The 16,195-nt window shown below is 37.3% G+C and overlaps 2 protein-coding genes across 3 annotated transcripts in view; one reads left to right on the top strand and one right to left on the bottom strand.

Annotated features, from left to right (window-relative positions):
- LOC106873882 (intraflagellar transport protein 172 homolog) overlaps window positions 1–3,751 on the bottom strand; it is a 78,147-nt gene extending 74,396 nt beyond the window's left edge. The window contains exons 1-2 of the mRNA XM_089343974.1: window positions 3,347–3,751; window positions 1,451–1,594 (exon numbers count right to left, since the gene is read on the bottom strand). Coding sequence (XP_089200100.1) covers window positions 1,451–1,594; window positions 3,347–3,385 — 183 coding nt within the window. The 5' untranslated portion in view covers window positions 3,386–3,751. The remainder of the gene's footprint in view (window positions 1–1,450; window positions 1,595–3,346) is intronic.
- A 968-nt stretch (window positions 3,752–4,719) lies between these two features.
- LOC106873884 (uncharacterized) lies at window positions 4,720–13,988 on the top strand. Of its 2 annotated transcripts, none has more exons than XM_089343978.1 (4): window positions 4,720–4,875; window positions 7,290–7,487; window positions 9,014–9,151; window positions 13,824–13,988. In XM_089343978.1, the coding sequence occupies exons 1-4, from the start codon at window positions 4,813–4,815 to the stop codon at window positions 13,854–13,856; spliced, it is 432 nt and encodes a 143-aa protein (XP_089200104.1). In that variant the 5' UTR covers window positions 4,720–4,812; the 3' UTR covers window positions 13,857–13,988. The 2 variants fall into 2 exon arrangements, with proteins under 2 accessions (XP_089200104.1, XP_014776894.1); XM_014921408.3 differs by having other exon boundaries at window positions 9,439–13,957.
- Window positions 13,989–16,195: the final 2,207 nt, after the last annotated feature.

Raw genomic sequence — 16,195 nt, 5'->3', positions numbered from 1 at the left:
AATCATATAGGAAGTATATTTCGTTAAAAATATGATGATGAAAGAGTTAAAACAACAAGATAATTAAACCAACAAGACAAGACTATAATTAAATGTCAGAAATGAATTATTGTTTATCTTTCGGTAAAAGCAACAGCAACTATTTTGAGATGAAGTCAGTAATGGGCTTGCTGGTTGGGTTATCAGAAAGCGGTACATGTACAGCTTCTTTATAAAGTGTCTGTTGATAATCCACTAAGAAAAAGCCAACATTGACATCCGCTGAATAAAGCCGAAAGATAATTAAATTCTTATTATAAAGATGCTAGTGTAAGTATCTCTAATATATGACACCGAAACACTATCACCATTTCCTCTCTCTCATCACCTGTTGAGCTCAAAACTTACACTGCTTTTTACATCAACTGCTACTTTGGAAGAATGAAATGAAAAGTGTGTGTGTGTGTGTGTGTGAGAGAGAGAGAAAGAAAGAAAGAAGAAAGAGAGAGAGAGAGAGAGAGAGAGCACATTTTTCAGTTAAACTTTAAATTATATTTCTCTCTTTCAGTAAAAGCAACTATTTTGAGATGATATCAGTAATGAGCTTGCTGGCTGGGTTATCAGAAACTGGTACATGTGCTGCTTCTTTATAAAGGAGAGGTAGACTTAAACAGCACCCACCCTACCTCTCCTTCGCAGAAATATTATTAACCCTAATTTCGACTAAAATGTAAGACTCACTATACCTTACCTCTATTCTCACACCACTATATGCATCCTTCTACATTAGTATATCCCTATCTCTATTCCTAAATAAAATGATAACATAAACAATTAAATATAAAAAATAATAATTTCTTAAAGAATGTGTTAATCCCCATGTACCTAGACTTTGTGGACACCCTGTATATGTATGTATATATATATATATATATATATATATATATATATATATATATATATATATATATATATATATATATATATATATATATAATATATATATATATGCACACACACACATATACATATATGATGGGCGTCATTCAGTTCCCACCTACCAAATCCTATCGCATAGCTTTGATCTGCCCAAGGCTATAGCAGAAGACACTTACCCCAGGGTACTATGGAGTGGGACTGAACCTGAAACCATGTGGTTGGGAGGCAGGTTTTTTACCATAGAGCTACACCAGATATACATACATACATACATACATACATATATATATATATATATGACAGGCTTCTTTCAGTTTCCATATCTACCAAATCCACTCACAAGGCTTTGGTCGGCTGGAGGCTATAGTAGAAGACACTTGCCCAAGGTGCCAAGTGATGGGATTGAACCCAGAACCCAGAACAAACTTCTTACCACACAGCTATGCCTGGAGAAAGCTCCATTGAATTATTTTATCCCATTGGCCCCTTTTTTTTCTACAGGTAAATACAAAAAAATGAGAAGGGAACTGACCTTTGGATCTGCAGGCTTCAAGGAAAATTTATCTCGTTTCTCTCCGGCTTCGTCGTACAGCAGAACGACACGGTCCGAGGTGCACACAGCACATTTTACATTGTTCGCCGACCAGCACACAGCGCAGATCTTTGCTGCACCATCCTGCAGGGAGAAGGGCAAGACTGGAATTAGTGACAAGGATGGTGAAAGGGGACTCAAAATGAGTGTACGTAAACAGAAAACACATAGCCACACACACATTTATACATGCACATATATACGCACACACACATCATTATCATCATCATCATCGTTTAACGTCCACTTTCCATGCTGAGGACTGGTGAAACCAGATGGCTACGCCAGGCTCCAATCTGATTTGGCAGAGTTTCTACAGCTGGATGCCCTTCCTAACGCCAACCACTCCGAGAGTGTAGTGGGTGCTTTTACGTGCCACCGCACGAGGGCCAGTCACACGGTACTGGCAATGGCTACGCTCGAAAAGGTGTTTTTTACGTGCCACTGCACAGGAGCCAGTCCAGGGGCACTGGCAACGATCTCGCTCGAATGTCTTTACACGTGCCACCGGCACAAGTGCCAGGAAGGCGACGCTGGGCACTGGTGCCGTCACGATTTCGCTTGCCCCAACAGGTCTTCGCAAGCCGAGTTACGTGTCCAATGAAGGAGACGACGTTGGCATGGGTGCCAATCGTCATACACACACACACACACACATATATATATATATATATATATATATACTCACACACATACATATATACACACATACAAATGCATATATAAACACAATGAGGGTAGAAATTAATATTAATTAATATCAATTTAAACTAGTGGCCTAGCAGACTTTAAAAAAATCCAAAGACTATGAATTCAAGAAATTTCAACAAACACCAGCATCGGTTGTCAAGCGATGTAGGGGGGACAAACACAGACACACAAATATATACGACGGGCTTCTTTCAGTTTCCGTCTACCAAACCACTCACAAGGCTTTGGAAGGCCCTCCGAGGCTATAGTAGAAGACACTTGCCCAAGGTGCCACGCAGTGGGACTGAACCCGGAACGATGTGGTTCATAAGCAAGCAACTTACTACACAGCCGCTCCTGCACTTATATATATATATATATATATATATATATATATATATATATATATATATATATATATATATATATATATATATATATATATATATATATATATATATATATATATATATATATATATATATATATATATATATATATATATATATATATATATATATATATATATATATATATATATATATATATATATATATATAAGTTGTTGCGTACTTATACCGAAAGATCGCCATATATATATATATATATATATATACATATATATACGACGGGCTTCTTTCAGTTACCGTCTACCAAATCCACTCACAAGGCTTTGATCGCCCCCCCCCCCCCCCGAGGCCATAGTAGAAGACACTTGCCCCAAGGTACTACGCAGTGGGACGCGGCGGGATTTGAACTCAGAACGTAACGCGCCGGAAGAAATTACCGCGTAGCATTTTCTCCGACTAGCTTGACAACTTTGCCCGCTCATCTCTTTAAAACAGAATAAATAAATAAAACATCGCCACAATAGAAATAAATACAACATATAATATTAATATAAGACATAAGATCGTAAAAATTTACAAAAAATAATATGAAAATAAATGAAACTGAAAATCAAAAAACATTTTAAAATTATAAACATTATCAAAGATATAAAATTCCCTTATTTATCTGTCAATCTATCTATATATTTGTCCCCTATTCTTTATCTGTCCCTTTAAGTCGTCATAACTTTAGCCTTTGCGTCTCCATCTTGAAAATATGCTTAACTTTCTCTTCATGTCGAGTGCTTTTTTTTACCTGAGGGGCTAGAATATTCTTGAAATATTTCAATAACATTTCTTCGGGCTATCAAATATTAAATGTCCCAGTGAAAAATTTTGGTGAGTTTCTTAGGGTTGTCACGATTTTTTTCATCCAAACGATTCGATATATAAAGAAGCGATTCTTTTTTTTTTTACAGGCAGGATTTGATTGATTGATGATAACAAATAGACATTAAAACTTCCACGCGATGTTTGGGTTTATACGATCCATTGTTATTTTGTTTTGGTTGTTATGGCAGCTAAGTAACCAACTGTTGGACACACAGACAGACGAAGTCGGAGGCGTGTGTGTATGTTTGTGTGAGTGAGAGTATCTGCTTGTGTGTGTGTGACTGTTGTTTTTCTGTTTCTATACCACCAAATCGCTTTGTGTGTGTGTGTGCGTGTGTGTGTGTGTGTGTGTGTGTATGTGTGTGTGTGTGTGTACATTCATGTCTTTTCGTGTGTGCCTATATTCATGTCTATGTGTGTGTGTGTGTGTGTGAACAAGTACATGTGTTTGTCCCCCCAACATCGCTTGACAACCGATGCTGGTGTGTTTACGTCCTCGTAACATAGCGGTTCGGCAAAAAATGACCGATAGAATAAGTACTAGGCTTACAAAGAATAAGTCCTGGGGTTCATTTGCTCGACTAAAAGAGGGTGGCCACAGTCAAATGACTCAAACAAGTAAAAAAGTAAAGAGTAAGAGTACATACATACATACATACATACATACATGCATACATGCATACATACATACATACATAAATTCGCGCGCGCGTATGTTTAAAAAGTTTTCAACTAACTCAGTTTTATTGAAGAGGCTAATTCGCTCCCTACTCTGTCCCCACAAGTCCACCATATACGATAAATACCCGTGTTTTATAGACAGTAGAAAAACAAACTGAAGTTGATTTGGGTAGGATTTGAACTCAAAACGTAGTGATGTAAAGACACAGAGAGAGAGAGAGAGAGAGAGAGAGAGAGAGAGAGAGAGAGAGAGAGAGAGAGAGAGAGAGTGAAAGAGAAAGAGAGAGAAAGAGAGAGAAAGGGAGAGAGAGAAAGATAGAAAGAGAAAGAGAAAGATAGAAAGAGAAAGAGAGAAAGGGAAAGAGAGAAAGGAAAAGAGAGAGAGAGAGACAGACAGAGAGAAAGACAGAGAGAGAGAGAGATAGAGCTACTAATGTTAAATCGATCCTACGCCGCCAACGCCTTCGCATAACGTTATATGACAATCACTCGGTAACGTGATGATCAGGATGATGATGATGATGATGTCGATGCAGCCAAAAATGACAAAAACAAAAGTAATAATGATGCTAATAATGTAAGCAATAATTAATAATTAGAAATAGAAAAAAATCAATTCGACGACAACGATGACGACCATGCTGCCAATCGCAGCCGTAGTTTCGTACAAACTTTCAATTCAAAGAAACCAGACGAGACATACGGAAAATGGCGGGACTCCATCTGGAGAAACTTTCATTAGCACCCAATATACTCCGTCTTTTCATCGTGGTAAGTGCATTTAGATATCATAAATACATAGGACAAGCATCTATGCATGTCCTATGCAGGTGTTGTGGTCCGATACCGAGTGGTTGATCGGGTTTTTGAGTTCGTTTTCCAGCGAAGTCGTCTGCCGTATTTTTTTTTTTTGTCGCTGTCGTCTGTCAGGTTTTCGTGCCTAATATGTATCGTTTGTTTTCGTGGCTATTTGAAGTACTTCAGTGTCTCATTTAATGTATCTATACATATTTTGTTGATAATGTGGTTGTTTTATGTGGTCGATTCATATTACTGCTGTTGTATTTATTCTACACATCCCATCATTTATAAATATTGATGTACATGTGTGTGTGTGTGTGTTATTTTCTTCCGTGTTTGTGTTTGTTTTGACGAGTTTTATTCTCTAAAAAAATACAGCAATGTCTTCTTCTCTATTTTATTATTTCTCTTAACTCGATGTTTTCCCGTTGTGTACATATATGTGTGTGTAAAACACACGTTTGTGTTTCTATGTGTCAATGTGTTTGTTCATTGATATGATGTGCGTCTAGGCCTATAAAAAGTGCGCATATACATACGTTTGCGTAAGTGAGAGTGTATACATGCATACGTATGTATATTTACATGTATACATATGTGTGTGTATATATATATATATATATATATATATATGTATGTATATATATATATTCATACCCTCATAGAGGAATCCGCTTATTAAATTCATGGATAATGTTATCATGAAAATCGGTGGGTCTCAAACGTCCACAAGATATTGTATACTCTGCTTAATGTTATCAGGTCCTTATCGTTCTATGTAAAAGGTTCTAGCCAGAATTGATTATAATAAGCGGCTTCTACTGTATGCGTTTGCACGTATATGTACATGTGTGTGCGTGTTCTAGTTTAACCATTTCATCGCATTTTCAGGCATAGTTCATCAAGAACAACATTATCTAATGTATCCCACCCAAATTTAAAGCAGTAGGGTGTGATTTGAGGGCGATTTAGTGGCTATTTCTAACAGGTCTAGATATCAATTTGAGGCCCTCCTCTCGCTCGTACATACGAATATGGTTGCAAAGTCAAACACGGGACCAGAGTGTTTTCAGGGGAAGGGTAAGTCGATTACATCAACCGCAGTATGCAACTGGTACTTATTTTATCGATGAAAGGTAAAGTCGACCTTGGCGGAAATTGAACTCAGAACGTAAAGACAGACAAAAAACGCTGCCTCGAATTTTATTTGGAGTGATAATGTTTCTACCAGTCCATGGACTTCTCATACATACGACAGTGGGATGTCATTTGATGGAGATTTGGCTGCTATTTCTACCAGTGTCTCCTTCATTGGCCCATACATACATACATTCATACATATACACACACATACATACATACTCTTTTACTTGTTTCAGTCATTTGTCTGCGGCCATGCTGGAGCACCGCCTTTAGTCGAGCAAATCGACCCCAGGACTTATTCTTTGTAAGCCTAGTACTTATTCTATCGGTCATCTTTTTGCCGAACCGCTAAGTTAAGGGGACGTAAACACACCAGCATCAGTTGTCAAGCGATGTTGGGGGGACAAACACACAAACACATACATACATACACATATATACGACGGGCTTCTTCCAGTTTCCGTCAACCAAATCCACTCGCAAGGCTTTGGTCGGCCCGAGGCTATAGTAGAAGACACTTGCCCAAGGTGCTACGCAGTGGGACTGAACCCGGAACCATGTGGTTGGTAAGCAAGCTACTTACCACACATACATACATACAATTAGGGTTCTCAAAACCAGAAAGGAGAAAGCTGATTCGAATTCTACAGCTCCAATCCATCAATGGAACTGTAAAATAAAATCATTCAAAAAAAATATATATGTATGTATGTATGAATAGTACCCAGAGCTACGTCCCTTGTAAGGAGTTACCTCCCTTACATAATGATTATCTCGCCATGAACAAATGCAGATGCAAAGAAGCACACACACACACACACATATATATGACAGGCTACTTTCAGTTTCTGTCTTCCAAATTTACTTATAAGGCTTTGGCCATCAGAGGCTATAGTAGAAGACACTTGCCCAAGGTGCCATGTAGTGGGACTGAACCCAGAACCATGTGGTTTGGGAAGCAAGCTTCTTGCCAAATAGCCACACCTTCACCTATATATATATATATGTGTGTATGACGGGCTTCTTACAGTTTCCTCCTACCAAATCCACTCGCAAGGATCTGGCTGGCCTGAGGCTAGAGTAGAAGACATTTGCTCAAGGTGCTGCACAGTGGGACTGAACCCTGGACCATGAGGTTGGGAAACAAGGTATGAAAGCCAAAGCTGACCAACCGTTAGTGAATCATACACAGGTATAGTTATGTCTAATTAAATCATTATCTTTTCTTCTTCTTCTTCCAGGTATGTTCGTTGATTCCATTCGCCCTCGTTAGCAGCTGGTCCAGCAATGGAGTCACATACTACGACTTCAACGCAAAGGACTTCAATCATGTCCACTCGTTTGAGTTCTACATCGTCGTGTCCGTCGTGACGTTCGTCTCCGGGGTGATAACCTGCATCATTGTTCTGCTCGATCTGAAAATTATGCCATGCATTGTGGTGAGTTCTTAGCAAAAAATATAAAAAATAACTAGCTGACCCACGTGCTGTCAATAATTGACAGCTAAGTGTAGTATTTTATATATGTATGTGTATGTATGTATGTTGGCACTCTGTCGCTTATGATGTCGAGGGTTCCAGTTGATCCGATCAACGGAACAGCCTGCTCGTGAAATTAACGTGCAAGTGGCTGAGCACTCCACAGACATGTGTACCCTTAACGTAGTTCTCGGGGATATTCAGCGGGATACAGAGTGTGACAAGGCTGACCCCTTTGAATTACAGGCACAACAGAAACAGGAAGAAAGAGTGAGAGAAAGTTGTGGTGAAAGAGTACAGCAGGGTTCGCCACCATCCCCTGCCGGAGCCTCGTGGAGCTTTTAGGTGTTTTCGCTCAATAAACACTCACAATGCCCAGTCTGGGAATCGAAACCACAATCCTATGACCGCGAGTCCGCTGCCCTAACCACTGGACCATTGCGCCTCCATCATTTTATATATAAATAAGGTACATAATAATCACAGGTACAAACATTCACACACTTCCTTTGTACATGCACACACATACACACATATACTCATGTTGAGTTTTTCACCCCTTCCTTTCTTATTAATCTATCACCCCTTCCGTTTTTTCATTCCTGTTACCCTCTCAGTCAGGGCTATTACTCTCACTACTTCTCCTTCACTGAATTACTATTTCCTCTCCTCCTCTATGTCCAGAGTGATTCTGGACAAATATATACACATATATATATATATTTAATTGTATGTATTTCTTCTATCTTAATGAATAAAAATTCTTCGGATAGAATAAATGGGTTAATAGAAACCAATGTAGCAAAGAACACAAAATAACTGTGGTTTAGTTCCTGTTTTTAAGGCAGGAACTCCTTGAAATTTTGGGTATTTGAGTATATTTAAAAATTTAAGGAATGGAGAAAACGCATGTTATAATTGCATACTTTATTCCTACATATGTTTCAAAGGATTACAACCTGTGTGATCCATAGGGATCTGTGATATTAAAATTGTAACCTTCTCTTCAGGGAATGCATGGGAATCATCTTAAACGTATATATATATATATATATATATATATATATATATATTGGGTTGGTGCATAATTATTGCGGCTTTCTTTCAACAAATTTCATTCAACAAAACCAATAAACAACATGTAACAAAAACATTGTTAAATGATTATTCCGGAGCATATTCACCATCTACTTCAATTACTGCTTCCCATTTGCTTGGCAGGACGGTCAGAATAATCATTTAAAGATGTTTTTGTTAAATATTGTTATTGTTTTTGGTGATGATGATGATGATGATGATGATGAAGGTGCCAGTGATGGTGATGATGATGATGATTTTGGTGAAGCTGTTGATCACGATGATGATGATGATGATGAGAGTGGTGGTGATGATGTTGATGATGATGATGATGATAACGATGATGATGGTGATAACGATGTTGGCTAACACGATTTACTAACCAATGGCTTGTTCTTCTCCGCACACAGGACATAACGGTCAGTATTGTGCTGATGGTATTCTGGGTGGTTTCGGACAGCCTGCTAGTGACCAGTCTATCCAACCTCAGCGAAACTGTCGCCGTGAAGGAGGCCCGACTGGACTTCAGTCAAATTGAAGGAGCTATTGTAAGTATTACTACAGCTGTTGGTCATGTTGCTGTTGTTGTTGTTGTTATTGTTGTTGATGTTGTTGTTGTTACAGAGTCTTGAGTACGATTTGAAACTGCATCTGGTAGTGGGGCCTTAGTTTCAGGAGTGCCAGGGTTTTGACGAGTCTGGAACTACCTCTTAGCTATGGTTGTTCCCAGGTCTGTTCTGCTTTGCTGTGACCCCCCCAACTGTGTGTCGATTAGCGTCATTAACGATTTCTCTCTCTCTCTCTCTCTCTCTCTCTCTGCCCTCATTTTTTTCAGGCTGTCGGATTCTTGTGCGCTGTCTTGCTGTTCGGTTTCGTCTGGTTCACTTTCTGTAGCCACCGGCGGGAACAAGAAAGGGGAGAGCCCTCCATCACGGGCCGCAGTCCCCTCGTCACAGACATCCCCATCGATATCCTCTCGTGATGCAGGTGCAGAAATGCAACACCACAACACACACACTCTCTCTCTCTATCTCTCTATCTCTCTCTCTCTCTCTTCTCTCTCTCTCTTCTCTCTCTTTCTCTCTCTCTCTCTCTCTCTCTCTCTCTCTCTCTCTCTCTCTATATATATATATATATATATATATATATATATATATATATATACACATATATTTATATATACAGGGTGTCCACAAGGTCTGGGTACATGGAGTAAATAAAATCATAACATAAACAATTAAATATAAGAAATAATAATTTCTTAAAGCATGTGTTAATCCCCATGTGGGTACATGGAGTAAATAAAATGATAACATAAACAATTAAATATAAGAAATAATAATTTCTTGAAGTATGTGTTAATCCCCATGTGGGTACATGGAGTAAATAAAATGATAACATAAACAATTAAATATAAGAAATAATAATTTCTTAAAGCATGTGTTAATCCCCATGTGGGTACATGGAGTAAATAAAATGATAACATAAACAATTAAATATAAGAAATAATAATTTCTTAAAGCATGTGTTAATCCCCATGTGGGTACATGGAGTAAATAAAATGATAACATAAACAATTAAATATAAGAAATAATAATTTCTTGAAGTATGTGTTAATCCCCATGTGGGTACATGGAGTAAATAAAATCATAACATAAACAACGCATGACCAGCATGACCGCAGCCACTTGGCTGAAACGCATAAATAAATAAATTAAATATAAGAAATAATAATTTCTTTAAAGTATGTGTTAATCCACATGTACCCAGACTTCGTGGACACCCTGTATATAGATATATTTCTCACTGGACATCTCACATCATGGAGATACATACATCTATTATATATGTATGTATGTATACTACTCATCAACAGGCTCTTTTTTGTATCTATCATTCTACAAAAGCATAGAATATATAGCATGATATACGAGAAAGCCATAAGGGGTGTATAAAGTTATAAATGACGATATAAATATAGTAGGACGAAAATTATTTAACGCTTGGAAAATTTCTATATCGTAATGAATTGTTTCATAACTTAAAGCATGTAAAGATAATTTGTTTTGTTATATTTAATAGTAAATAAATTACTTACACGCCTGTATTAATGTAATTATTTACTATTTTTGTTACCTTTACACGCTTTATGTTACAAAACTATTTGTTGTGACAGAGATTTTCCTATGGGTTAATAAATTTCACACATATGAAAGAGAGAGAGAGAGAGAGTGCAAGTTAGTTGAAGAATACTTTTCCAGACCTCTTGGTGTCATATTCTACTTTAAATTCACTCACATCGTACCATCGTATTGACTGCATGGATGGTTGTGTGTGCATTTGGTGCTTGTTAATTAATTCTTCTCTTAATCGGTTGTGTACTACACCATACCATCATGATGGTATCATAGCAACATGTTAGCATCATAACCTATAGGTTTATTATTATTACAAAGAATGGTCTGAACTGTACATCATACCATTGAGATGGTATAGCTGTATTATATATTGATATGCATTCTTATTATTATATGTCATACCGTTGTGATGGTATTATGTAACTATGCAGCAGTATGTTAAAATTGATTACAGTTGTATCATACCATTGATGGTATGTTGGTATATTTGTTTGTTTACTCTTCTTAAATGGCTGTATACCATACCATTATGATGGTATTGGTGTTTATTCTTTGAACTAATTGCTTGCCATACCGTGTGTTGACTGTGATCTCTGGAGTGATAACCGTTATGTGAAACAATGCCATACCACTGTAATGGTATATGTCATATGTTGTCCGTATTGACTGCCTCTTATACATTCCATAATTATTAACTATTCTCCTTTGCTTACCATTAGAATGGTATATGTATCTTATACAAATTGTGATCTCTGGAACCATACCATTGTGATGGTATACTCAATATTTGGCTACAATAGTGACTGCTACAATAGTCACTCCATACCATCATTCAATCATTTATACAATTGTCTTTAGCTTACCATTAAAATGGTAATTGTATCTTATGCTAATTGTGTTCTTTGGAACCATACCATTGCAGTGGTATAATCAACATTTGTCTCTACCGACTGCTGCAACATGCACTTCATATTACCATTAAATACAATTGTCTTTAACATACCATTTCGCTACAATAGTGATTGCTACAATAGTCACTCCACACCATCATACAGTCATTATGTACAATTGTCTTTAGCTTACCATTAGAATGGTATTCGTACCATATGTTAATTGCAATCTCTGGAACCATACCATTGTGGTGGTATAGTCAACATTTGACTCTGCTGACTGCTGCAACAGTCATTATACACAATTAATTTTTCTTACCATTAGAATGGTATATGTATCCTATATTAATTATGGTTTCTGGGACCATACCATTTCAGTGGTGTAATCAAAATTTTGTCTCTACTCGCTGCTATGGTATGAATTTCATGCTATCATTATATACAATTTTTTTTTTGTTTTTTAAAAAATTTTTTTTACCTTACCATTAAAATGGTATTTGCATCTTACATTAATTGCCATCTCTGGAATCATGCCATTATAATATCATCATACCATTATTATTTTACGACTGTCTTTTGCTTACAACGAGAATGGCACATGTCATCACCATCATCATCGTCATCATCATCATCACCATCAACTGCTGGACATTACTCTCTCGAGTCCTTTGGTTCATGGGGCCGGTTGCCCAGTTTCCGTAGCATACCAGTGGCCAAGATGACTACATACCCCCTGGACAGGACGCCAGTCCATCACAGGTTAACTCACTGATAGCTGTGTGGACTGGAGCAACATGTATTAAAGTGTTTTGCTCAAGAAAACAATGTACTGCCCAGTTCAGGAATTGAAACCACGACTTTGTGGTCATGACTGCAATGCGCTGACCATTCGGCCACATACCTTCACTACTCTCTGGGCTGGTTTCCCATCTTCTCTGATCTGTAAGTGACCACGATCACTCATTCGTCCTAAACGAAGAGCTAGTCTGTCACAGGGTTAGCTGTTAGCGGCTGAGTGGATGGGACAATGTGAAATGGAGTATCTTGCTCAAGAACAGATAGATAGATAGATGGAGAGATAGGTAGACAGACAGACAGAGGGATACATATATATACATACATAGACAGACAAATAGATAGATGGATAGATAGATAGACAAATGGAGAGACAGGTAGATAAACAGACAGACAGATAGATAGATAGATAGACAGACAGATACATATATACATACATACATATATACATACATACATACATACATAGACAGACAAATAAATAGATAGATAGATAGATATAGACAGATAGATAGATATATACACACATACACATACATATTTATGAATATATGTATATTCGCACACACATATACACGTACACAAACCAACATATTACCATATCTTCATGCACTCCATCACCATACTATGATCTCAACCTGCTAGAAATAGCAGCTAAATCTGCCTAAACTCACACCTCGCTGTTTTTAAATAGCAGATGGATCAGCAGTAATGTGCTCCAAAAAACATTGGAGTGTCATGGCTGGAATGTCTCTAACCATGGTTTGGAATGTCTCTAATCATGGTTTTGTTCATTAGAGTTTGACGTGGAGCATAACAAGAACTACCACCACCACACATGAAACATCACATCACCTACACCACTTCCATATTGCTACCATACCATCGACTTAACTCTTGTCCTTTGCTTACCATTATTACTCCGGATATACTACTGCAATGGTATTTTGCTCACCTCAGCAGCATAAACCACCTATTGTTAGCAATAGAGGTACACACCGAAAACCTTTGCCCACCCATTCTTTTTTCTCTGCCTCTAATGGTTTTACCACTCGTGTAACTTACCCAAAGTTGGGTTGGTAACTATACCATCACCTTCAGAGTTACCGGCTCCGTTTAAAAAGATCTAGCCCCAGTTAGGGGATAAACTATCTCCACGGGATACTATCATCTTTAATTTACCCACAGGTAGTAATTGCTTCTGTTGGTTTTTAAAATCCTTGTTAAATTTACCCACAAGTTCATAACTGTTTCTGCTGGTTACCATCAAATTTTTTACCCAGGATCTCTCTTGGTAATTACCTCAACTGGTAAATAAAAGCTATTTTATTTTAATCCACTTTTTACAACTTTCTGCTGGTTACCACCATTTTTTTTTTCTTTTTATATTTACCCAGAATCTCTTGGTACTTACCACAGCCGGTAAATAAAACCCACTGATTTATAACTTTTTGCTGGTTACCACCACATTTATTTATTTATTTTTTACCTACAATCTCTTGCTAATTATTTCAGCTGGTAAAAAAAAAAAGGAAAGATTACCCACGACTGTTTCTGTTGCCATAAATTTTTATTATTTATCCAGAATCCTTTGGTAATTGCCTCAGTTGGTAAAAAAAAAAACACTGTATTCTACCCACATGTTTGTAACTGTTTCTGTTGGTTACCATTAATTTTTTTCTTCCCCACAATTCATTGATAATTACCTCAGCTGGTAAATAAAAGCCACTTTATTTTAACCACAGGTTCATAACTGTCTCTACTGATTACCATCAAAGTTTTTCCATTCCCCCACAACCTCTTTGTAACTACCTTCGCTGGTAAAAGGGAAAAAGTGTTGTCTTAACTACAGGTTCATAGCTATTTCCCCTGGTTACCATCACATTTTTAAAAACATTTTCTCACAATATCTTGGTAATTACCTCAGCTGGTGAAAAAAACCTTCTTTATTTTGCCCTCAGTTTTCTGCCTGTTACCATCAAAATTTTTTTAACGTTTCACCTCAATCTCTTGGTATTTGCTTCAGCTAATAAATAAAAACCACTTTATTTTACCCATAACTGTTTCTGCTAGTTACCATCAATTTTTTTTTATTTACCCAGAATCTCTTGGTAATTGCTTCAGGTGGTAAAAAAAAACTTTATTTTGCCCACAAGTTCTTAACTGTTTCTGCTAAGTACCATCAAAGATTTAAAAAAATTTATCCACAATCTCTTGGTAATTATTTCAGCTGGTAAAAAAAACTGACTGTATTTCATAGCTGTTTCTGTTGGTTACCATCAATTTATTATTTTTATTTACCTACAATCTCTTGGTAATTACTTCAGATGGTTTTAAAAAATCCACTTTATTTTACCTTCAAATTTATAACCATCTTTGCCTGTTACCATCAAAGTTTTTTTGTATATTTACCCACAGAGTTTTTTTTTAGCGGATGGTAAAAAGAAAACACCATTTTACCCATACGTTCATAACTGCCTCTCCTGCTTACCATCGCTTTTTCATTTTACTCCCAACCAGTTGGTAATTACCTCAGCTTACTAGAAACCACAAATACTCACAGGTAAATCGACCCACTGCCTCAACTGATTACCATCACATTTTTCACTTACCCACCCTCTATTGGTAACTACATTACCTGGTTAAATCTAACTTATTTATCAACTTCTTTCTTAATTACTCCTGTTGGTTACCTCAGTGGCCAATTTACCCACAATCAGTAATTGCCACAGCTGATTAAAAACTATTTATTTTGCCCACACGGTTCATAAGTGTCTCTACTTATTATCCATCACATTTTTTTCATTTATTCACAATCAATTGTCAATCACCTCCAATGGTTAAAAATCACTATTTTACCCACAGGTTCATAACTGCCTCTACTGCTTTTTCCCATTTACCCACAATCAGTTGATAATTACCTCAGCTTACTACAAACCACTTCTTAATTTACCCATGGGTTCATAACTGTCTCTGCTGATTACAAGTACATTTTTTCATTAGCCACAATCATTTGGTTGTTGCCTCAGATTCATAAAAACCACAACTTAATTTACCCATGGATTCATAACTGCCTCTTCTCATTAACATAACATTTTTCATTTATCTGCAATCAATTGGTAATTGCTTCAGCTTCCTAGAAACATCATCATCATCGTCGTATAATATCCGCTTTCCATGCTGGCATGGGTTGGATAGTTTGGCTGAGGGGCTGGCAAACTAGAAGGCTGCACCAGGTTCCAATCCAATCTGGCAACGTTTCTACAGCTGGATGCCCTTCCTAATGCCATAACAACTGTTTAATTTACCCATGGGTTCATAATTGTCTCTGCTCGTAACCATGACATTTTTAATTTACCCACAATCAGTTGATAATTGTCTCAGCTTCCCAGAAACCTCTGTTTAATTTATCCATAGAGTGCATAACTGCCTCTGCTGGTAACCATCACATTTCTCACTTACCAACGATCAGTTGATAATTACCTCAGCTGGTTAAACATCACTATTTAAATACCCAAATGATTCTTAATTATCTCTTCTTGTTGCTCTAATGCTTTCCCTATTTGCCCATCACTCCTTAGTCAGTACATCTACCACATACCACTGTTGTCATATCAACTCCCTCTGGTGATCACCACTGTTGACACTTACCCACAGGGATTGCTACCTCCCTCTGGTGGCCACCACTGTTGACAGTTACCTACAGTGATTGCTACCTTCCACTGGTGGCCATCACTGTTGACACCCACAGTGATTGCTTGAGTGCTGC

This window comes from Octopus bimaculoides, chromosome 28 (genome assembly GCF_046866305.1).
Source record: "Octopus bimaculoides isolate indiv1 chromosome 28, ASM4686630v1, whole genome shotgun sequence".
In the NCBI taxonomy this organism is placed as follows: Eukaryota; Metazoa; Mollusca; class Cephalopoda; order Octopoda; family Octopodidae; genus Octopus; species Octopus bimaculoides.
This window is presented reverse-complemented; position numbering and strand designations above follow the sequence as displayed.